This window comes from Pipistrellus kuhlii, unplaced genomic scaffold (genome assembly GCF_014108245.1).
Source record: "Pipistrellus kuhlii isolate mPipKuh1 unplaced genomic scaffold, mPipKuh1.p scaffold_m20_p_1, whole genome shotgun sequence".
Classification (NCBI taxonomy): domain Eukaryota; kingdom Metazoa; phylum Chordata; class Mammalia; order Chiroptera; family Vespertilionidae; genus Pipistrellus; species Pipistrellus kuhlii.
The window spans coordinates 91476970-91501779 of NW_023425404.1; the positions used below are offsets into that span (position 1 = coordinate 91476970).

At 42.3% G+C, this 24810-nt stretch overlaps 1 protein-coding gene across 2 annotated transcripts in view; it reads left to right on the plus strand.

Moving 5' to 3' along the window:
- Positions 1 to 24810, plus strand: part of HEXA (hexosaminidase subunit alpha) — a 43151-nt gene that overhangs the window by 14895 nt on the left and 3446 nt on the right. For both annotated transcript variants that reach the window (XR_004991243.1, XM_036457000.2), the window contains exons 2-10: positions 17232 to 17324; positions 18209 to 18274; positions 20052 to 20098; positions 20611 to 20721; positions 21634 to 21735; positions 22265 to 22397; positions 23014 to 23194; positions 24173 to 24259; positions 24511 to 24583. Coding sequence is in view for 1 of the 2 variants with exons in the window: in XM_036457000.2 (XP_036312893.1) it covers positions 17232 to 17324; positions 18209 to 18274; positions 20052 to 20098; positions 20611 to 20721; positions 21634 to 21735; positions 22265 to 22397; positions 23014 to 23194; positions 24173 to 24259; positions 24511 to 24583 (893 nt within the window). In the remaining variant the exon portion in view is untranslated. The remainder of the gene's footprint in view (positions 1 to 17231; positions 17325 to 18208; positions 18275 to 20051; positions 20099 to 20610; positions 20722 to 21633; positions 21736 to 22264; positions 22398 to 23013; positions 23195 to 24172; positions 24260 to 24510; positions 24584 to 24810) is intronic.

Here is a 24810-nt window from a genome sequence, read left to right on the forward strand (position 1 = left end):
ATTTCTTTCCTTTGTGATCTGTTTCTTTGTCTCTGCATTTTCGCTGCTTCCCTGAGTTGGTAGGGTGGCTTTGCCTGAGGCCACCTAGCAGGAGCTACAGCAAGAAATACAGTTTTCTCCTCTTTGCTTAGGATTTGGAGGTTTTGGAGCTGTCTGACCAGAGCTGAAGTTTGTTAGGTTAAGCTACAATAGAGCAGGCCATTTATATGCAAAAGCCACTGCGTGGAGCTTGGGTGGGTTTGTAGGTTGTTCGGGGTGAGTTCTCAGGGAGTCACTAGGCTAGGGTATAGCAAACAGCGATGGCTGCCAGTCAGCTGACTCTGTTTCCACGTTTCCAAGTCCCTGTGTCCTGTGCACAGTAAGCGATGAATGCTGGGCGCACCTCTGTAAGAAAGTCACCCTCACTTTCCGACCCAATGGCAGACAGTCCACCTTCTCCCCATAGGAGTTTGGATCCCCAGTGTCTCCCCAGAAACTGTAGTTCATAGTAATTGGGAGCTTGTCTCCCTTTGGGTTGAAGAAAGCTGTGCACGCAGACACCTGTTGCCAGCCCGATTCATGCGCCTCTGTACCTCAGCTTTTCAGCCCTTGTACTTGTCTTAATACTCTTTTCTCTTTCCTTCTAGTTGTAGAACTTCCACTAAACCAGCTTTTCCGTGGTTCTGGGTGATAGACGTTTTGTCTTTTAGTTGTAGTTTTGAAATTGTGCAAGGTAGCAGTTTAGGTGTTTACCTATGCCGCCATCTTGGTCTCTCCCAAACAACATATATTAAGATAAATGTCATGAAAGATGTATGCATATATTGATTCATGATCACATAAGAAGGTTTCTTAGGATAGGATGGGGGCCTAATAGCAAAGCTTATAAAAGGAAAACCAGCGCTGTTTCTTATTCAGGTGACATGTGGAAGCAATGACAATTTGTTTCAATTGGAAGTAGCTATGTGTGCAAAGAAAAGTATGGAGAAAATTGGGGATATTCAGGGTTCTGTAAAGAGTTCATTGTGCTACTGTGAGAGTTTCTACAACAGAGAAAGACACAGCTGGAGTTTATTGTCATCCAATGGCTTCTGGACTTTATCCTGAAAGCTATGGGAGCCATTGGAGGACTTTGAGCAGAGATTGTCATAATCTGATTTTCATATTAAAAGATCACAAAGGATAGTAGATTGAAATAGGGTATATGTGGAGGCAGGGAGAGACCACCTGGGAGATTTTTTATAGTCATCCAGCTGAGAATTTATGAGAGGCTGAATTAAGGCATTGTCCAATGGAAGTGAGATGATGATAACGGATTTGTAGTTATAAGACTTAATTGGATCTTTCTTTTCCACTGTTGTAATCTCAGTGTTTAACACAGTGTTTGACACATAGTAAACAGACAGTAAATATTGAATGAATTAACTTGAGATCTACTTAAAAAAGTGGGAGGAGTAGAAGGGAGAGGTTTATGGTCTGGGTTTATGATCTATTGATTTAATAGATGGTGCTATTATCAAACTGAGATGATCAGCCAAGAAAATAAATGAAGAATTGATTTAGTTTTGTATTTAAGCTTCAAGGTGCTTTTGAGACATTTGAGCAGAGGTGTGTGAGTCTAGAGTAGGGGTGTTGAACTCAATCAGAGAAGGGGCCAAAATCTAAAATCCAGCCTAAATCGCGGGCCGAATGGTTTACTGAACAGTCATAAACTGTCATTGTGATGGAAACGCAGCAGAGTGCAGTGATGACAGCGCGGTGCGGGCCACATTGCAAGGCCTGGCGGGACGGATTTGGCCCACAGGCCTTGTGTTTGACACATGTAGTCTAGAGCTTCAGGAGGTTTGGCATAGAAAGTAAGGTTTAAGAGTCATCAGCCTACGTGGGAGTGGATGGGATTGTCTAGGGAGAGCATAAGTGAGGAGAAAAAGAGTATAGTCTATGACTTGGGGAACACCAGCACATAGACATTGGTGAAAAAAAGAAGAATGATGAAGTATATTCAAGAAGTTAGGAGGAAAACCAAGAGAGAGCAGTGTTTCCTAAGCCAGGGGAGTTTAGTTTTAAGAAGGTCTGGGATGCTTGATGCTGCCATGAAATCTCAGAGGGAGTGAGTGGTTACTAAAATATTAGTTCTGTGACAATAGGGATTTTTGTTGTTTTGGTCACTGCACTATCCCCAGCACTTAGAACAACCTGGCACATATATACTCAATAAATAACTGTTAATTGAATGATTGAATTGAAAAATGGATTTAGTCACAGAATCACAGTAACTTGGTTAAGGCATTTTCACAGTGCTGGTGGAAGGAAGCCAGATTATAGTAGACTAGTATGCCAGGAAGTGGCTACGAAAAGAAGACTTAGGATGGCTATCTCCATGAGCACTTATCATGTACTAGACACTGATCTAAGCACTTTACATGCATTCTTTTAATCTTTCCACTTTAAAGTAGGTATTGCTATAATCCCCATTTTACATACAAGGAAACTATAGCTCAGAGAGGGAAAATTACTTGCCCATGATCCCACAACTAGAACAAAATATAAAAACAAGACTTCCACCCAGATCTGTCTGACTTTGTCAGCACCTGACTGCTCAGGCTACATTTGATTTAATTGATTGAAAATTATTTGATTTCCTCTAGAGTTTATTTGTGACTGAAAGGCAAGTGAAAGAGTGACTGTTTGAGATGACATACAGTTGAGACTTGCAAATATTTTAATGCTAATGGGAAAGATTCATCTGAAAGAAATAATGTGAAGATTTTGGAGGCAAAGAGAAATAATTTATATAAGAGGAGCCTAAGGTGAAATCTAGAGTGCAGGTGAAAGAGGAGAAGGTGAACACCAAGTGGGTGTTGTAGATATTTTGTCAGGGAGGAGAAAGGCAGATAGGGTGGATGGGAGTTCTTCTGATTGTCCCCTGAGAGTAACAGAGGTGGTGATCAAGCTATAGACTTGAAGAAAGTTGTATTGTTAATAGTGAATGACGCCAGATGTTAGACCACATTCCTTGAGTTTTGGCTAAGGAAGAATTCAAGGCCAAGACTCAAATATAAGCAAAAGTTTATTTAGAAAGTCACAGAGATAGAAGTGAGCTGTGGAAGAAGTGAGGTCCATGGGCTCAGGAAGAGAGGGGGAGAAAAGGCAGATAGGATCAAGAGAGGGAGAGAGGGGAACAGAATAAATGGGGTGAAGAAAGACATGCTGGGTTCTTTTTTTTTTTTTTTTTTTTTTAATCGAAAGATATTTTCCCCCTCATTGATTTTCAAAAAGAGTAGAAAGGTAATAATAAAAAGGGGGGGGGGGCAGGGGTAGGAAGAGGAGGAGGAGGAGAGAAAGAAACATTGAGAGAGAGGAACTGAATCTGTGACCCTTGGATGAGCAGGATGACACTCTTAACTCTGAGCCATACTGGCCAAAGCCATGCTGGGTTCTTAATCTGAAGGGTTTTAAAGGCAGGAATTGGCCCTAACTGGTTTTGCTCAATGGATAGAGCATCGGCCTGGGGACTGAAGGGTCCCAGGTTCGATCCCGGTCAAGTGCATGTACCTTGGTTGCAGGCATATCCCCAGTAGAGGGTGTGCAGGAGGCAGATGATTGATGTTTCTCTCTCATCGATGTTTCTAACTCTATCCCTCTCCCTTCTTCTCTGTAAAAAATCAATAAGATATAATTTTTAAAAAATAAAGGCAGGAATTACAGGCAAAGTCTCAAGGGAGGATCTCAAGGGAATATTCATCAATTTTTTTTAGGTGTTTTCTTTTAGGGTCATGGTCTCCACTGATTGGTCAATACCAGGACAAAGGGTCATTAGTCATCACAGCTGATCCTGCTGTCAGCCATGATGGCACCTCTGTTGGCCTTGCTGCTTTTCTGGTCCTAGAGCTGAAACACAACTGAGGTCTAGATGGTATCTCTAGTGTGGCCAAAACTCTGTGTCTGTGGTCAACAGACAGAGGCTTTGTTCCTGAAATTATTTGATAAGGACCAAAACCTCATTGTCCTGAGGGCTTAATGCTTAAGAAAGTTGTATGGGAGTTGTATGAGGCTATTTTCTCCACCCCCCCCCCCCATGTTCTTCCTGTAAAGGAGACTTCCACAAGACTAGTGACATGCCAGGGGGAGGGTCTGAATCACATGACCAGAGGTATGAAAGGTTAGGGAGTCTAAAAGGAAAGAGACATGCTATAGGAGGAAAGGTCATCCTGAGGGCAAGGTCCTACCCTACAATTGTCCATACCAGCTTGCTGCCCTGGTGATCTCTGTATCTGGCCTATCCTACTCTTCTCATGCCTGCCTAACTGCCTACTATATCAGTATATGTTTGAAATAGCTACAGTTACAGAAAATAGAAAAAATAGCAATGGCAGAGACAGAAGATTTTCAGAGTAGCATTTAGGGCCCAGCCAAGATGAGAGACCATGATTTTCCCGCTGATAAATATTTTTAGGTTTGAGAGTTTGCCCACTGAATGCAACAAAAGAAAAAAGATACAGGTTGTTGAGAGAACTGGCTAGAATGTGAGGTGATGGCCCACCACTTCTAGGGCAGGAGGGATGGAAGTGAAGGTGGGAGAGGATTGCAACAGAGAACAGATAGAAGGTTCCTAGTGTTGGCACCTGGAGATGGTTTGTCACTGGTACTTTGGGGATAAAAGGAGCTCAGAGTTTCTTGTCCAATAGGTCTGTCTGATGAATAAAGCAAAATTATATTTAAAATGGGACGCAAGGGTAGAAAACTCTCTTCAGAGAGTGACAAAGGAGGGGTGTAAAGACAGTTTGTTTGAAACACTCTGTACTGCTCAAATTTTTTAATTAAAAAACAAACACACAACGAACTTCTCAGTGAACCCTAAAAGAGCAAGTTCAAGTGAAAGCAGAGAGATGAGGGAGCAGTGGAGATAGGAGGCAGTGGTCATTGTGAGAATAAACAAGTCATCTTTTCTGTCGAAGAACAGTTTAGACAGCTGCCATTTTAGACTGCGTGACTTGGCAGCCGCTATTGGCCTCATGGCTTACAGCCTTTATGGGGGCCTCCATCTTGAAACAGCAAAGGCCAACCAACCCCTCCCTTTGAATTAGCCAATCACAAAAGACTTTGTGCCTGAGCTCCAATCAAGAACAAGAGACAGGTCACTTGCATTAGGGGTTATAAATCCTGAGAAGACCATGTGTGTGTACCCTTGTATATAGAAGTAAAGATGTTTGCCTTGCTGCCTGTCTCCTGAGTATGTTTTGTATTCTACCAGGACCCCCAACGTGGGGGGGGGGGGGCTCACCATATTTCTAACATCATGAAATGAGGCCTGGAAGACATGATATGGTCCCACCCTGTCATTGTTTCCATGGGAGGAAATGGGAGCCTGAGATTCACTCAGCTTGGTACCAATAGAACCATAACCATAACCTACCTTTCCTGATTTCCCAGCTCCTTGTTGTTTTCCAGCCTATTTCCTGGGCATTGGAGGCTTCAGGATTTCCTGCTGTCCCCTCTGGGCTTACTGTGAATGTGCACATGAGATTGCTGCTGATGGGCTGTTTCCTGTCCTGTGCCTCCCACACTTGGGTGCTTCTCTGTGCAGTCTGTGTGGGTGTGTGCAGAGGTGGCTAGTCTATTCCCTGCCTATTTTCTTCTCTCAGAATAGCAAGTTGAAGGTGGAAAACCACAATGATACTCTGTTTACTTCATTTTAAAGTGACCAGTGTTGCCCTGACTGGTTTAGCTCAGTGGATGGAGCGCCGGCTTTTGGAGTGAAGGGTCCCAGGTTTGATTCCGGTCAAGGGCATGTGCCTTGATTGCAGGCACATCCCCAGTGGGGGTGTGCAGGAGACAGCTGGTGGATGTTTCTCTCTCATGTATGTTTCTAGCCCTCTGTCCCTCTCCCTTCCTCTCTGTGGAAATCAATAAAATATATTAATATTAAACAATAATAATAATAATAATAATAAAATAAAGTAACCAGTGTCCCTCCTGTTTTGTAGCTCTCATACCACCATCTCACACAGATTTTCCCCCTCAGCTTGTTTAAGTAGCAGCCCAAACCCAGATGAGTCACTGAGGGCACTTAGGACAGGGATTCTTTACCGTGAGATTAGTGGCACGGGTTGAGCCTTTAATTTTCATTAGATCTTCAAAAGAATCTGTGACCCTCTCCCTGAATGACTATGGATTTATTTATTTATTTATTAATATAATTTTTTTATTAAATTATTATTTTTGTACATATACCAATGCTTCCCCCTCCCGTACATACCCTCCCTCCCCAGAGTTTTGTGTCCATTGGTTGTACTTATATGCATGTATTCAAGTCCTTTGGTTGATCTCTTATCTCTCCCAGATCTCCTCAACCTTCCCGCTGTAATTTGACAGTCTGCTTGTTGCTTTACTGTCTCTATCTATCTTTTGGTTCTTCAGTTTATAATGTTCTTTATCATCCATAAATAAGTGAGGTTATGTGGTGTCTCTCTTTCATTGACTGGCTTGTTTCACTCAGCATGATGTTCTCCAATTCTATCCAGATTGCTGCAAATGATGAGAATTTTTTCTTTTTTATGGCAGCATAATATTCCATTGTGTAAATGTAAGATAGTTTTTGGATCCAATAATCTGCTGATGGACACCTAGGCTGTTTCCAAATCCTAGCTATTGTAAATAGTGCTGCTATGAACATAGGGGTGCATATATCCTTTCTGATTGATGTTTCTAGCTTCTTGGGATATATTCCTAGGAGTGGGATTACTGAGTCAAATGAAAGTTCCATTTTCAATTTTTGAGGAAGCTCCATACTGTTCTCCACAGTGGTTGCACCAGTCTACATTCCCACCAGCAGTGCACGAGGGTTCCTTTTTCTCCGCAACCTCGCCAACACTTGTTGTTTGTTGATTTGTTGATGTTGGCCATTCTGACAGGTGTGAGATGGTACCGCATTGTTGTTTTGATTTGCATCTCTCGGATAATTAGTGACTTTGAGCATGTTTTCATGTGCCTCTTGGCCTTCCTTCTGTCTTCTTTTGAGAAGATTCTATTTAGATCCATTGCCCATTTTTTAATTGGGTCATTTATCTTCCTTTTATTTAGTTGTGTATGCTGTCTGTAGATGTTGGAGATTAAACCTTTCTCAGTGATAACATTTGCAAATATGTTCTCACATATAGTGGGCTTTCTTGTTGTTTTGTTGATGGTTTCCTTTGCTGTAAAAAAGCTTTTTATTTTGATGTAGTCCCATTTGTTTATTTTCTCCTTAGCTTCAATTGCCCTAGGGGCACTATCAGTGAAGAAGTTCTTTTGGCATATGTCTGAGATTTTGCTGCCTTTGGATGCCTCTAGTATTTTTATGGTTTCCCATCTTATGTTTAAGTCCTGTACCCTTTTTGAGTTTATTTTTGTGTATGGAGTAAGTTGGTGATCCAGTTTCATTCTTTTGCATGTATCTGTCCAATTTTCCCAACACCATTTATTGAAGAGACTGTCTTGACTCCATTGTATGTTCGTGCCTCCTTTGTCAAATATTAACTGAGCATAGTGATTTGGGTTGATATCTGGGTTCTCGATTCTATTCCATTGATCTATATGTCTGTTCTTGTGCCAGTACCAGGCTGTTTTGAGAACAGTGGCTTTGTAATACAGCTTGAAATCTGTTATTAAGATCCCTCCTACTTTATCCTTCTTTCTCAAGATTGCTGTGGCTATTTGGGGTCTTTTGTTGTTCCAAATGAACTTTTTTTTTTTTTTTATAAGTTTTTATTGTTCATATTATTACAAATGTTCCTTTTTTCCCCCCCACCATTGCTCTCCTCCACCAGGTTCCCACCCCACCCTCTGTCCTTTCCCCTCTCCCCATTGTCCTCATCCATAGGTGCACAGTTTATGTTCAGTCTCTTCCCACGCCCCCCTCTCCCCTTTTCCCCAAGAATCGTCAGTTCACTCCCCTTCCATACCTCTGATTCTATTATATTCAATAGTTAATATTGTTCATCATATTTTTTTAATTTCCTTGGTTTTTAGATTCACTTGTTGATAGTTACGTATTTGTTGTTCATAATTTTTATCTTTGTTTACTTTCTCTTCTGAAAGAATCCCCTTCAGCAATTGATATAATTCTGGATTGGCGGTGATGAACTCCTTTAGTTTTTTTTTATTAGTGAAGCTCTTTATCTGGCCTTCGATTCTGAGTGATAGCTTTGCTGGGTAGATTATTTTTGGCTGCAGGTTCTTGCTATTCATCACCTTGAATATTTCTTGCCATTCCCATCTGGCCTGCATGGTTTCTGTTGAGAAGTCAGCTGACAATCGTATAGGTGCTCCTTTATAGATTACTACCTTCTTTGCTCTTGCTTCTTTTAATATTCTCTCTTTGTCTTTTGATCTTGGAATTTTAATAATGATGTGTCTCGGTGTGGTCCTCTTTGGATTCCTTTTGTTTGGAGTTCTGTGCGCTTCCTGGACTTGTAAGTCTAATTCTTTCACCAGGTGGGGGAAGTTTTCTGTCACTATTTCTTTCAGTATGTTTTCGATATCTTTCTCTCTCTCATCTTCTGGGACCCCAATAATTCTAATGTTGGTTCGCTTGAAGTTGTCCCAGAGGTTTCTTACATTATCTTCAATTTTCTGGATTCTCTTGCCTTCTAGCTTCTGTGGAGGAGTGTCTTCTGGCTCTTTATGTTCCAAATCTTTGACTTGATTCTTGTGATCTTCCCTTCTGTTTTTAGGACTCTGTAAAATAATTTTTATTTCAGACAATGTATTCTTTATTTCTTGTTGATCCCTTATCATTTCTCGATGACTCCTTATTAATTCTAGTTGATCTCTTTTCATATCCTCATAGGCCTTATCCATCTTTTCTAGGAAATTCTTGAAAAACCTTATAAGCGTAGATTTGAATTCTATATCCAGACGCTTTTTGTCCTCCATTTCTTTCGTTTGTGATCTATTTTGTTGTCGAATTTCGCAGTTACAGATGGGACGGGGTTTCAGGGTGGAGCCTGCAGCTTTGGCTTCCTGCAGCTTTGGCTTCCGTCAGCCCCGCCCTATGCGGGTCCTTCAGTGCTTGCTGCCGGCGCCTCTGAGAGAAAGGTGCCCTCGATTTTCGCCTGCTGCCAAACAGTCTATGCTCTCCCCCAATGAGCCCGGTATTGGGGTTCAGTTCAGTTGGAAGTGGAGTTGGAGGTGGCGTTCAGAGCAGTCTGGAGCCCCAGTCTCCTTCCAGTCAGGGCAATCCCGCGGCACAGCCGACCGTCCCTTCTCTGTGCGCAGTGTGCGCGCCTCCGGGACCTCCTTTCGCCACTTCCCCGGAGTTCCGCCTTACAGCCCGGCTCCCTATGGCTGAGCCTCAGTCCCTGGGGTCTGGCTTAAAACTGGGGATCAGAGCAGTCGGGGGCCCAACACAGTCAGAGTTTTATCTCCTTTCCGCTAGGGAACGCCCGCCAGGCACTTGGCCTCCCTCCTCTCAGGCTCCGTCCTCTCCGCGCGCCGCGTCTCCGTACCTTGGCTTTTCCAGCTCCTCCGCACCTCCTTCTGGTTTTCTCCTTGCTTCTCGCTGTAGAATTTCCAGTCAGTCAACCTTCCTGTAGTTCTGGGCAATGTTTTATATTTTAGTTGTATTTTATTGAAATTGTTGTGTGCGGCTGCGGCTAGGTGTTCACCTGGGCGCAGCCATCTTGGATCCTCCGACCTACAGTATGTCCCAAATGAACTTTTGAAGAGTTTTTTCTAGGTCAGTGAAATATGCCGTTGGTATTTTAATTGGGAGTGCGTTGAACCTATAGATTGCTTTGGGAAGTATGGACATTTTGATGATGTTGATTCTACCAATCCATGAACATGGTATGTTCTTCCAACTGTTTACATCTTCCTTTATCTTTTTTTTCAGTATCGTGTAGTTTTCCGCATATAGGTCTTTTACCTCCTCAGTTAAGTTTATTCCAAGGTATCTTAATTTTTTTGGTGCGATAGTAAATGGGATTGCCTTTTTAGTCTCTGTTTCTGCAGGTTCACTATTGGAGTATAGAAATGCCATGAATTTCTTGGCATTAATTTTGTATCCTGCTACATTGCCAAATTCATTTTTAAGTCAGTTAGTTTTATAATGGAGTCTTTTGGGTTTTTCATGAACAATATCATGTCATCTGCAAATAAGGATAACTTTACTTCTTCTTTTCCAATTTGGATGCCTTTTATATCCTCTTCTTGTCTAATTGCAATGGCTAGTACTTCCAGTACTATGTCAAACAGGAGTGGCGAGAATGGGCAACCCTGTCTTGTTCCTGTTCTTAGAGGGAATGGTTTTAGTTTTTGCCCATTTAGTCTGATGTTGGCTGTGGGTTTATCATATATAGCTTTTATTATGTTGAGGTATGATCCTTGTACTCCCACCTTGTTGAGAGTTTTTATCAGGAAAGGGTCTTGGATTTTATCAAATTCTTTTTCTGCATCAATTGATATGACTATATGATTTTTATCTTTCAATTTGTTTATGTGATGTATCACGTTTATTCATTTGCGGATTTTGTACCATCCTTGCATTCCTGGAATAAATCCTACTTGGCCGTGGTGTATGATCTTTGTGATGCTCTGCTGGAGCCGATTTGCTAGAATTTTGTTGAAGATTTTGGCATATATGTTCATAAGAGATATTGGCCTGTAATTCTTTTTCATTGAGTTGTCTTTATCTGGTTTTGGTATTAGGGTGATGCTGGCTTCATAGAAGGAGTTTGGAAGTGTTCCTTCCTCTTGTATTTTTTGGAATAGTCTGAGGAGGATAGGTTTTAGTTCTTCCTTGAATGTTTGGTAAAACTCTCCTGTGAAGCCATCTGGCCCTGAGCTTTTGTTTGCTAGAAGCTTTTTGATTACTGTTTCAATATCTTCCAAAGTTACTATTCTATTGAGATTTATAGATTCTTCCTGACTGAGTTTTGGAAGGTTGTATTTCTCTAGGAATATGTCCATTTCCTCCAGGTTGTTCAGTTTGTTGGAATAGAGTTGTTCGTAGTATTTTGTCACAATCCTTTGTATTTCTGTGGGGTCTGTTGTTATTTCACCTCTTTCATTTCTGATTTTGTTTATTTGGGTCCTCTCTCTTTGTTTCTTGGTTAGCCTGGCTAGAGGTTCATCTATCTTGTTTATCCTTGCAAAGAACCAGCTCTTGGTTTTGTTGATCTTATGTATTGTTTCTTTTGTCCCTATGTCATTTATCTCTGCTCTAATTTTTGTTATTTCCTTCCTTCTGCTTACACCGGGCTTTTCTTGTTGGTCTTTTTCTAACTCTTTGAGTTGTAGAGTTAGATCATTTGTTACCATTTTTTTCTAGTTTTTTTGCAATAGGCTTGTAGGGATATGAACTTCCCTCTCAAAACTGCTTTTGCTGTGTCCCATAGATTTTGGATTGTTGTGTTTTCATTGTCATTTGTTTCCAGGATGTTTTTAATTTCTTCCTTGATTTCTCTGGTAACCCAGTCCTTGTTTAATAGCATGCTGTTTAGTCTCCATGTGTTTGATTTCTTTGGATTATTTTTATTGTAGTTAATTTCCAGTTTTATGCCATTATGATCTGAGAAGATGGTTGATATGATTTCTATCTTCTTGAATTTGAAGAGACTTTGCCTATGTCCCAAAACGTGGTCTATCTTTCAGAATGTCCCATGTACACTTGAGAAGAATGTATATTCTGTGGCTTTGGGGTAGAATGTTCTGAAGACGTCAGTTAATTCCATCTGGTCTAGTGAGTCATTTAGGATTGATATTTCTGTGCTGATTTTTTATTTAGATGATTTGTCGAAGGATGACAGTGGGGTATTAAAAATCTCCTACTATGATTGTATTGCTATTAATCTCTCCCTTAATGCCCTCCCGCAGTTTTTTTTTTTTTTAATGTATTTTGGTGCTCCTGTATTGCGTGCATATATATTTACCAGGGTTATTTCTTCTTGTTGGATTGCTCCCTTTAGTATTATGAAGTGGTCTTCATTATCTCTTCTTATGTCCTTCACTCTGAGGTTTAATTTGTCAGATATAAGTATTGTTACCCCGGCTTTTTTTTTTTTATTTCCATTTGCCTGGAAAACCTTTTTCCATCCCTTCACCCTCATTCTGTGTGCATCTCTTTTTCTGAGGGGGTTTCTTGTAGACAACAGATGTATGGGTCTTGTTTTCTTACCCAATCTGTTACCCTATGTCTTTTGATTGGAGCATTTAAACCATTTACATTTAAAGTTATTAATGATAGGTACTCATTTGACGCCATTTTTATTTTATACCCCTGTGTTCCTTCTTTGCTTCCTATTTATTTTTACAGCACTCCCTTTAGCATTTTTAGCATTGCTGGTTTGGTGGAGATAAATTCCTTTCGTCTTTTTTTGTCTGTGAAGCTCCTGATTTCACCTTCAATTTTGATTGATAGCCTTGCTGGGTATAGTATTCTTGGATTCAGACCCTTCCTTTGCGTGACTTTGTATATTTTATTCCATTCCCTTCTGGCCTGATAAGTTTCTGTTGAGAAATCAGTTGTTAGTCTGATGCTAGTTCCTTTATATGTAAATTTCTGTATCTTTCTGGATGTTTTTAAGATTCTTACTTTGTCGTTGGTGTTTGCCAATTTAATTATAATGTGCCTTGGCGTCGTTTTTCTGGGATTCATTTTGCTTGGGATTGCGAGCATCTTGTTTTTGTGTGGGTTTTTTCTTCTCTATCTCAGAAAAGTTTTCTGTCATTATTTCTTGAAATACGTTATCCATGTCTACCTCAGATTCCTTTCCTTCCTGAACCCCTATTATTCTAATATTGTTTTGTTTTGCATTGTCCCAAAGCTCCCGTACTCTCTCCTCCTGCTTTTTAATTTTTTTTTTCTAGAAGTTGCTCTTATTGGGTATTTTTTTCCATCTTGTCTTCTAGCTCACTGATGTGGTCCTCTGCTTCTTCTAGTCTGCTCTTGATGCTTCTATTGAATTCTTCATAGTAGCGATGTCATTTTCATTTCTTCTTCGGTCATCTTCATTTACTCTTGGTTTTTCTTCATTTCCTCTTGGGTCTTACTTATATTTTAAAATTTGTCTTCCATTCTTTTTAGCCATCTTATGATTGTTACTCTGAATTCTTGGTCTGGTAGGTTGATTGCTTCTAACTCGTTTACTTCCTTTTCTGGTGATGCCTGCTTTTCTTTCATTTGTGGGCTGTTTCTTTGTCTCCCCATGGTCTCTCTTTTCAGGATGTCTCTCTCCTGCATTGATTTCTCTCTCCTGTGTTGATTTAAAGGCACAGAATACAACACAACCAGGTACAACACAGAAGGCACTTTCCAGAAATGTATTTGCAATATTTATAAACTCCAATAAAGGTAACCACTAGGGAAAGGCAAATTAGGGAATAGGAGAGAAAGAGGAAGAGTAAAAAGAGAAGAGGGAGGGAGCAGAAGAAAAAGATAGGAAAACGAGTGTCAAAATGAATTTGGGTAACAGATAGAAGAAAAAAGAGATAGAGATAGAGATAGAGATAGAGATAGAGAGAGAGAGAGAGAGAGAGAGAGAGAGAGAGAGAGAGAGAGAGAGAGATAAAAGGGGAATAAACTATATATTTGGGGAGAGAATTTCAATTGAACAACCACTAACCCCAACAAATGCTGTCAGCAGTACCCAGAGAACAATACAATCTATAACACCCCCTAATTTCCAGCACAGGAAGGGAAAACAGAAGTAATAAAATAACAACAAACAAAAACCAGTCAAATAAGAAAATACCAAGCAACAGCAACAACAAAAGAATAAGCAAAAAACTCTCACTAAAAAGCCTAAAAATACAATATAGTCATCATTCCCCCAAACCGCATCAAAAGAACAGTGAGGAAAACTTTTTATTTTTATTTTTATTTTTTGCTAGTTAATACAGCTCAGAGAGGGGTGTGTATGCATTTGGCACAGGGGATTGGAAATTAGATATATAAGTAGGGTAGGAATTTTAGCAGGGGTCATACAGAAAGAGTAAGGAAATCTAAAGCAGGAAAGGGTTAAGATAAACAGGATAGCAAAAGGGGGAAGGTTAGGAAGAGAATGATGGTGTAAAGGTCATGTTGAGATAGGGTTAAACAATGTTAAAGGAGAAATGAAAATAAAATGAAGAACAGTAATTCCAATGTAAAATAAAGAGAAAATAAAATGGCACTTAAAAAATTAAAATAGTAGTAGTAAAAATTCTTATTGAACCTAAAAATGTAATAATTAAAAAGTTAAAATCTAGTGAGGAAAAAAGGAAAAAAATTGTTTCTTAAGTATAAGATGCAAAAAATGAAAATAAAAAAATAATAAAAATAAATAAATTTAGCAAAAAAAGTGTGCAGTTGTGAATGCCATTCACTTCTGTTATTCTATTTGACAAGCCCATTCTCAGTCCAGACCGTATTGCAGTTCCCTGTGTTCTGCTGCACCTCAGTGGCGATTCCTTAGTTTCTTGGTTTCTGATCAAATAAAACTAATAATAAACAGTCAATTTGTACTCCAGACCCTAGGTGGCAGTGTTTGTGGATTGATGACCCGTCTTTTTGGCTGCTCTGGCCTTCTTTTTCTGTGGCACTCAATACCGGATTTTTTGTTTGTTCATTTTCTTTTCTTTCTTTTTTTTTTTTTTTTGCCTCGGAGCTGAATCCTGGATGATTTCTTCCTGCTCTGCTTCTCAGTTTCCAGAAAAGCAGTTTCCCCCTGCTGTCTCTTAGGGTCAGCCAATCTGGGTGATCTCTCCTTTGTAATCAGAAGCAAAGTGTTTCAGGGGAACCAGCCTAGATGCGCGATGGGCGAGTCTGTGCGCACTTACAAACCGACTGCTTTCCAACTCCTATGTTCTCCCTCCGTGTCGGATCAGAATGGGTTGCCCCCTAGAGAACCCCACTAGTAGCAACCTTGGGGACCCCGTCCACTCTCTCGAATCACGCCCGACCCAACAGTGGGGGGCTTCTGTGGACGCAGATTTCCGGGGTCCCAGCGCGCGCTTTTGTCTCTGCCGCACCAGCGGCCGCAGTGGCTGCCGCTTTCGCTTTCGCTGTTGGGACATAGACACCCCTTGTTATCCCCGGCAAAATCCACCCTTTCTGTGGAATCAGCATGTCCGTGCCGGTGGGGGCCCCACAGTGTGGTCCTTTCAGGTCTCAGGTAAGATCCCCTGTTGTAGCACTGGTATGGTTGTGGGAGGCATCCCATACAAGTGTTTACCTGACCGCCATCTTCTGGTGAGTTCTTAATGACTATGGATTTAGAGAGTAGAGTGCAGATGTATTTTATAAAAATAAAATAAAGCAACAACAATAAAAATTAGTCGTTTCTTATCTTCAAGTAATAATTCATATAAACTTGGTGTTTGTACAGTCTCTCTTGTCCATGGCAGTTGCATACAGATTATTTGTGATTTCTCCTTTTTGATAGCTTGAGTGAGATCCAGAGGATTATACTAAAGCTAATGACTTTGCCCTCTTTGGGAAGGCTGCCTGGATAGATATGCAGATGCACTTTCCACATAGTGATATTGAGGCTCTGAGATATGTGACTGAGTGGAATCAAGGAGGTACAGGATGAAGGCATAGTTTAAGAAGGGATACTCCTTTATCGTTTCTTCACCATCACCTCTCAGTTGAGTCCTCCTTTGAGATTGGTACGGACCCTGAAAGCCTAATTGTCCTTCTGTGTATGGGGTTGAGTTTTTAGGGTTTAAAATGGAATTGTGAGTAAGCCTGGCCCAGAGTAACCTCAAATTCCTTTTCCCTGCGGAGTTTAGGTAGGTATTAGAGTGAGGATACAGGCTGTTCATTGGGAGGGAAAAGAATCTTTTTGTTCAGGATGGTTGGAAAGAGCCCCTTATTGTTCCTTCTTGGCAGACCAGAGAGCTCAGATGCAGCAGGGTAGTCATGCTCTGGAGGGGTGAGCAAGCTTTCCTTGAGATGGTTCAAGGCTCTTGGGTTCCTTCTGCCTAGAGACAAATAACATTTGCTATTCCAACTTGGTTCTGGATTCTCTCTCCCTGTCTTCTGCCAGACCATTCTGTTCCTGACTTTGTAGTCCCATAGGAATCATAGATATTGTGTTGTCAGTGCCAACGCATGTGGCTCCAGAAAGCGGGGAGAAAGAAGGAGAGAGAGAGGAGAGAGAGAGAGAGAGAGAGAGAGAGAGAGAGAGGAGGAGGAGGGAGGGAGGGAGGGAGGAGGGAGGGAGGGAGGGAGGGAGGGAGGGAGGGAGGGAGGGAGGGAGGGAGGGAGGGAGAGATATCATTGACACTTTGTATAACATAAGCCTCTAGAGACGCAAGGATGGTTTCCATTTTGGACGCATGGCAGTTAACTGGTTGAGGCTCAGGTATGGGACAGTACAATCACAACTGAAGGTCATAGAGAAGAACTAGTAGGAGGATGAGAAGAGACAGCATTGGTGTTTTGTCTTTTTTTCACTGTATACTGGGTTTGTAAGACTCTATACAATAGCCTGTTGGGCTCAGATTAGGTGGCTTTCCACTGATGGGAGAGAACCTAGATAGAGTAGAGGAGGGAAGGAAGCAGAATGGGCTGATGACCATATGCCTTTGCTAGGACACCAGCTGGATCATCTCAGGCCTCCTTTGCATAGGAGATCCCCCTGTCTTCATCTGCTCACATTAGCTCCCACTTTACAAGGTTGGAAAGTCTTCATTTGGAGCCTTCAAGAGATGTGCTACATCAAGTGCCAGTCTGCAATGAGATGGGAAGCATACATACCAGAATGTGAAACTGTTTCCTTCATCAAAACCTTGCTGTGAAAAAAATGTTAGAACTAACATTTTTTCTTCTGACACAATTGATTTACATTCTAGCATCATATAAGCTTCCTGTCTAGTGACCAACCAGTAACAGAAGAATGGATCAGCTAACCCACAGACCACACTTTGAGTAGCAGTGCTCTAGAGCTGCCTCTAGTTTCAAAGCAGTTGCTAGGGGCTTATAAATGTGTATTTGGACTGTATCAAGCCAGAAATGTACAGTCCTGGTTATAAAGGGCTGACAGAAGATCATCCATACATGGTCAGGTGGGGTCACTGGGGAAGAAGGGGAGCACAACCAAAATGAAAAAGTTGCACAGATGACTAGGCAGTTCATATGCCAAGGGTGCATGCCCTGCCTTGCCTCCCCTCTTGCCACAGACAGGCAAACTGAAGGGACTAGAGCTAGGGACCCTCCTTTGGGGTTTGGTTTTGCCTGCTGCCTCAGGTAGCAGGTCAGCCACATTAAGTTTATACTGTCCTTGCAGGAGAACAGCATACTTCGGAGAAAGATTCTCTGGTTATCCTTGTGGTCACTCCTGGATGTGACCAGCTTCCTTCTTTGGAATCAGTGGAGAATTGTAAGTACCCTGTTACCATTCTAGAAGAGCAAGCACTTGTCTGGAGCTGGAGCTCTGGGTGGCCTGGCTTAAGTTGCTGAAGGTAGGCCTGGAGCCATCCATGACTATTGAGACTAAGGGCCACTAAATGCAAGAGCCATAAACGGTGAGTTTTTCCTATGCCCTCTAACTAGTGTCTGCAGGCTGACTGGACTGTCACACTGGCTGTTCACTGAGTCCCAGAGTATGCCTACCTTCGGGACTGAGCATAATTATTTTGCCATTTTAGGAATGTGTGTATACTTTGCTGATATTGTCTAAGATTTTACACAGGAAAGAGGAGTTTTGGTCATTTGAATTGAGGTGAGGTCAAGTCCTGTAATTGCCTCCTGTCTTTCCTGATCAGCAGCATTTGGGCACTTCTCAGTCTCAAAGTGAAATTGGCTTCTCAAGTCTTGGCTTCTTCCTCACATTCTTGGATGAGGTAGCTGAAGCCTGGAGAAAGGAGGGTGGTTACAAAGTCTGTGAACATCAGAACCTGGACTCATCCCTCCGAGCATCACTGTTCCTTTGCCCGGAGACTTCATGCTTCCAGCTAAAGGATGGCAAGAGTTTATGTTTCTTGTGGGAGAAACTGACCCATAAGCAGGTGGTGGCTTGTAGAGGACTCTGCTGTAGCCTGACCCTCATCATGTGTCATCCCCTAGGGCCTGCAGAGCCCCTAGGTAACCACCCTTCCACTATGGCCCCAGGCCTGGCCGCCTTGCAATTGCCCTGTTCTGGGGATGTCTCCTCTTTGAAAGAAAAATAAAGTGATCTTGCTGTTGTCTTTTAATACAGAACATGTGGTATGTAATCTGAGAGCAGAAATCTTTAACCACGTTGGGTCATTTCTGTCATTCCAGACACCCTGACCATAAACAATGAGCAGTGTTTCCTTCTGTCTGAGACCGTCTGGGGAGCTCTTCGAGGTAACAAGATGGAGCTGACGCTGGGAGAGAGACCAGCGGTGATGTGGGACAGTTGGCATTGGTGGGGTGAGAGGACAGGACTGGGGACCCAGCGACTACCCACATACTCACATTTTAAGAAGCTTTCTATGTAGAGGGCAAGTAGAATATTTCCCCTTCCCTCCAGCCCCCCAAAAGCGTGTTCTTACAGCTTTCCCTGGAAATTGGCAGGTTTTACCTGTGAGTGGCAGCAGTTCCCCTGGCAGGTGCTCTGGGGAAACAATAGGAGACCCTGCAGGCTGCTGTTCCGGGTGCCAGGAGAGGGGCTACTCTGCCACAAACACTGCCTGTCCAGCTCTCCTTAAAGATATTCAATTGGCCAGATTTTATAAAAAGGAAAACTATATCAAATAAATGTTTAAAAAAAAAAAAAAAAAAAAGCCCTTCCTCTTGGTTTACTGAAAAGGAATTTGGTCCCTAGATACTAACTAAGACAAATATCTCTACTTTTGTTAAAACATCTGCTAGTAAAGGATGAGGGGCATTCTCAGAGAATCCCAAACCTGGGTTTAGTTTGTCTTTGTTCCTTTGCCTCTCCTCTCCCCTCTCCTATGTTTTAGAGAAACAGCATACCAACTCCCTTTTTGCTCTCTTGTACCTTTTTTGCAAGTGCTAATGATTACTTTGATCAGATAGGGGAAATCTATAACTCCAGAGCACTGGGGATCAGAGTCAGAGTTGAGAAAAACCAAACAGTCTCCTAGCAGTTTGCTTCAAATTAGGTGCTGAGTGCCATGATTCTCTCATTCTGAAAATTTGAGACTCTAGAATTCCTTTGTGGGGCCTCGAGCTGTTGAGAATATAACAATGCTCTGGACTCAACTTGCCTGCCCTTGGGCCTAGCCAGAATCTAGGAGTCTGTGTCCTGTGGACTGGGATAGCTGCTGCCTGCTACACCTCACACCCGTTTAGCTGGGTCTCTTCTTAATCCCTGAGGAGGAAAAGGGGATGATTTTTTGTAGGTCCATATGTGGACCCAAATACTTTGGAAATCAAACTTATGATCATGTTTTCACAATTCAGTCTGGGAGATGTGAAGGGGCAACAAACTGGGTATTCTTTTTCTCAGCTCCCTTAGCAGCTCCTCCTCCTTGTCCTCTTCTTCTTTGTGTATATTTTTATTTATTTACTTATTTATTTAATTGATTTTTTACAGAGAGGAAGAGAGAGAGGGAATAGTGAATTAGAAACATCGATGAGAGAGAATCATCAATCAGCTGCCTCTTGCACACCCCCTACTGGGGATGTGCCCACAACCAAGGTACATGCCCTTGACCGGAATCGATCCCAGGACCCTTCAGTCTCCAGGCCGACACTCTATTCACTGAGCCAAACTGGTTTCTGCTCCCTTAGCTCTTCTGAGTATTATCTTTAGAAAGCCTTAACTTCTTGCAGGTCGACTGTTCCTGCATCTGTCTTTACAAGCACACATCTTTTTAATATTCTTGTGAGTTCACACCTTTGGAAATATGGGTAGTAGGTGTGTAGGTTTTTAGGCTTAATGTATATCTAGAAGGGGCACTAAAACCCCTTATACAGCCACCTTCCAAAATAAAAGAGTAAAAATTGATACTGGCATCCTAGCATCCCCCTTTCACAGTGTTGAGAATCATCAAGCCTCCATTACACCTACTTTAACTTTATGTCCCAATGTCATCCCTGCCACATAGGGCACCTCCCACATGGATCCATCTTTTCCCACCTCTTGGGGTCTTTATTTTGTCTCTGCTTCCTGTAGGTCTGGAGACTTTTAGCCAGCTTGTTTGGAGATCTCCTGAAGGCACAGTAAGTATGGGCCCTCAAATAAGGGCTCCTTTTAAAACTTGAGTTTGCTCCCAATATTCAAAGCCCTGGAAATCTTATTTTGCTTTAAGACCAAGTCCTGGAGGCTTGAAATGGCCTCAGTAAGAGTGTACAGCGTGGAAACTAGTTTGGTAGATTTGGCGTTTGGAGTCACTGTAATTTAGTTCCCCTGAGTCATTATTTAGTAATGACTTGAGACTTTCACACTGCTCTGAAGAAAAAAGCGTATTAATAGTGAAAAAGTAGACCCTATAGGCTGAGGTTATGGGACATCTGTATTTGGCTAGCCTGAGACAGTTGCTCTCTGGGCAAGTTCCTGTTTATTGTCATTGGGGAAGAGGTGTGGGACATTTGGGGAAACACTTACCCTGTAGCATGGTCACAGGGTGACTTTTCAGAGATCTTGGGAGACTTTTCCTCATCCCCCACACCCACCCCACCCTCATAGTGAGTTCCCTTTGAATCCTGACATGTTCACTGTTTGGTCCACACAGTTCTTTATCAACAAGACGGAGATTGAGGACTTTCCTCGCTTCCCTCACCGGGGCTTGTTGTTGGATACATCTCGGCACTATCTCCCACTGCATAGCATCCTGGACACTCTGGTACCCAGGCCTTAAGGCCTTCTTTGGGGTAATGGATCAGGGGGATAGCCAAGTGCCATATTCCTCAAGAGTTAGAGAGTATAGGAAATTTTATGGGCTCCTAGGAAAAATGTGAAGGATGGTGTGCTCTAAAACTCAAAAACATAACAAGGGTGATTTAAATTTACCCCACTGGCTACTATGGACCAGTGTCCAGCCAGTCTTCTGGGATGCAGAAGGTGTTGTGAGATTGGCTTCTTTGACCAGCTGAGCAAACTTTAGTTTAGTTAGGACAGGTCATAGGAAGGAGATGTTCCAAAGCCTTACCTGGTGATGTTTCTCACTATCTTGAGTTTGATGGGCAGTCTTATCTGACAGTTGCTGATCCAACTCAGGTGTCTTCCTTTTCCTTTGCTCCTCTGGTGGAATCATTGGAGTGGCGGCATCCATCAGTCTTGGCTTCTGAGATTTATGGGTTATGGGGCTACTAAATTCACAATGGATCACACAATTTAGATAAATACTAGTCAGTTTGGGAGCAATTTGTTTATTTACTTGTTGTTTTTTATTACCCAGAACAAATAACAGGAGGAAGTATTAGTCTTTGGGGTATTTGGGAGCTTTTAGAAGACTCCAAGAGACCTCATAGCTACAATCCTTCTCTCAATGTGGCTACAACTTACCCCAAAAAGAGGAAGCACTGTTTCTGTCAGCCATCTTTGGTTGTGCCCTTGGGAAAGAAGAAATATGCTGGGTCTTCCCTCCATATCAGGCACTCCCTGATGGGAAGGTTTGATAGATCCATTAACACTTAACTGGATGCTGGGGCTGGCTGAGGGTATGTGGGACATCCTAGAAGTCTGTCCAGCTTCCCAGGCTAGAGGCTGAATTTGGAAAATCTGGTGAATTCACAGTGCATGCTCTAATTTACAGGATGTCATGGCATACAACAAATTCAATGTGTTCCACTGGCATCTGGTCGACGACTCTTCCTTCCCATACGAGAGCTTCACTTTTCCAGAGCTCACCAGAAAGGTATGTCTTGATTTCACCCTGACCAAGTTCATGGGATGATGTTTGAACCTAGCTGTGGAGCTGATGGCAAGGACACTAGCTCTCCTTCTACTCAGTCAGTTTTAGGGACACACTGACATGGGAAGGGCACTGGATTTAAAATCTGGAGACCTGAGTTCGAGTCCAAGCTGTGCCATTAATTTGCTCTGTAACCTTCAGGAGATAACCTCTTTTGGTCTCATTTTTTGTTTATTAGTTTGTTTATATTCTGTCAGCTTGGCATAATACCTACCTTGTTCATTCCACCAGCCCTCTGGTACCTTTGGACCAGTGAATCCCATTCTCGCTCCACTGGTGTGGTACACAAATAAAACAATATATGTGATAACTTGTGGGAAGATATGAATAAGTTCTTTAAAGATAGTCCCTGATACCAAAGGGTTGTGGGTAAATTTTCTGATATCCAGAGAGTCCTGGAGGGATTGTTAGTATCCACTAATATATAAGCCTTCAGGAAATAAGATCCTTAAGGATATTTTGTGCCTTTCAGGGGTCCTATAACCCTGCCACCCACATCTATACAGCACAGGATGTGAAGGAGGTTATTGAATATGCACGGCTTCGGGGGATCCGTGTATTGGCAGAATTTGACACTCCTGGCCACACTCTTTCCTGGGGACGAGGTAAAAATGATATCAGGGGTTGGAGGAAGTCCTCCTTGGGGCTTTAAGGCATTATTGCTTGGATCCACCATACTTTCTCCTAGAAGAACGCTCTCTGTCAACCTCTTCCACCTGGGAATTAGATAGAACTTACTTTGGGCAAAAGAGACCACTTCTTACTATTAAAATATGTGCAAGTTCTTCTCAGGTATCCTTGTCTTAATGAATCCCTTGTAGGTTATCATGCCCTAGAGTGGGAGGAAAGATTTTGCCAATTTGGCTGAATTGGCTCTCTGCTTTTTTTAAAGGCAGTTTGAGAGCTGCCATTAAGAGTGAGGGTGACCCCTGCTGGAAGCAGTGTGTCAAGGCAAGAATGTGTGTGCTGACAGTTTGACTACCCTTTGTCTGTGATTGTGGATGTAGATGTATTTCTTTGATTGTGACTAAACACTGAAGATTACCAGTGTCTTTGTGTCCCTGAGTGTTTCTACCTCTGTGAGTATAATGTTTATTATACTTAGTGTGACTTACTGTCTCTCTCTCTATATATATATATATATATGTATATATATATATATGGCTGGGCATGGGGGTCTATGTATTTGTGATACTTGTGTCGGGTTCTCCACTGGCTTAGGTGTCTCTGGATTATTGACTCCTTGCTACTCTGGGTCTCAGCCCTCTGGTACCTTTGGACCAGTGAATCCCATTCTCAACAGTACCTATGAGTTCATGAACACATTCTTCTTGGAGGTCAACTCTGTCTTCCCGGATTTTTATCTTCACCTTGGAGGAGATGAGGTTGATTTTGCCTGCTGGTATGAGCCCTTTGATATTCCCCTCTCAGCCTGATGAATTACTTGCTCAGTATAGAGATTAGGCCCTGACAGGCTGCCTGTCTCGGGTACTGCTCAGGGACTAACCTCTGAGACAGTATTCTTTCTCAATCTAGATGGCTTAGGTCTAGGGCCTTTCCCCTCTCCAGCTACAGAGGGGCCCTGCCTGGTTTTGGCAAGGCTGTGAATGTGAAACTCTCCCTTCCTCTTGTCATATCCTTGAGATATTTATGGGAAAACCAGCTCTAGGCACAGAATTGTTTTTGTTAAAATCCAGGATAGGGAAAAATAATTTATGCCTTTGAAGGCTTAAAATAGTCTGGTTGAAGATGCAAGACATGTATGAATTTGAGACTAATAGATGACAGTGTTAAGTTGTAAATTCCAAATCCTCAGATCTACTTAGCTCAAAAGAGGTTGAAGGGCTTCTCTGAGAAGTGGGCACTAGAGCTGGATCTGGAGAAGTAGTTTGGTTTTTTCAAGACATGGAAGAGGAGAAAAACTTTCCAGGAGAAAATGTGAGCAAAATACAGACATTGTGGGGCAAGGGAGTGGCAGCAACACTTATATCCAGCTGGAATAGAGAATAAATAGTAAGGGAAAAACAAAATATGCCCAGGTTGAGGGTTAGGGAGGGAAGCTAAATCCAGTGTGCCAGAGCCCCAGTTCAAGACTTCAGAGCTACATGCCAACAGTCCAGAGAGATCAATATGTGTTCTCTTAGAGAGTTTGAACTTAAAGCTGTCAGGTCCAGGCTCAAACTTTCTCAGCCTCTATCAATGGCCCCCTTCATGCAGCTTTGTTCAGCCATACCTTCCATATTTGGGGTCTCTGAGATCCTCATTTGATTATTATTTTAGGTATAAAGGGAGTTGTGGGAAGCCAGGTAACTAATCTCCAAGCTTTGGAAGGCTTTTAAGATGGTGAAAGAATTAATCTTCATTTTTTCTTGGGATTTAGGAAGTCTAACCCAGATGTCCAGGCCTTTATGAAGAAGAAAGGCTTTGGTAATGACTTCAAACAGCTGGAGTCCTTCTACATCCAGACGTGAGGAAGGAAGGAGGGTGGGCAGGGTCCCTTGGGTAACCTCATATGGATGACCATACCAGGGCCAGGTCCTTCTTGACAAATTCTCTGAGCCTCGGAAAAGAATCTCTTGTCTTAGCGTGGTCATTTCCAAACTGGGGAAGATACTGTTTAGTCAGGAATGGGCCCCTAGCCAGGCTCAACCCTCAGGTCACTGGCACCAATAGCCTAGAGCCTATCTGAGCTGAGCAGACACTTTCTTTACTCTTCAGGCTCCTTGACATCGTCTCTGCCTATGGCAAGGGCTACGTGGTGTGGCAGGAGGTGTTTGATAATAAAGTAAAGGTGAGCCAGGGGCAGGGGGAGAATGAACCACCTTCAGCGCCTTCCCCTGGTCTCCCAACCCTTCCCTGCATAGCCTGGTCCTCCTGATTTAGAGTAGGCTTTAATGTTCAGAATACTAGGAGCCATCTCTTCTTTCCCCTCTAGAACAGTTGCAGAGATCTGGGTGTGGGTTTTGGAGCCTCTCTCTAGCTTCCCTCAATACAGATTGATCAAGAATATTTTCTGCT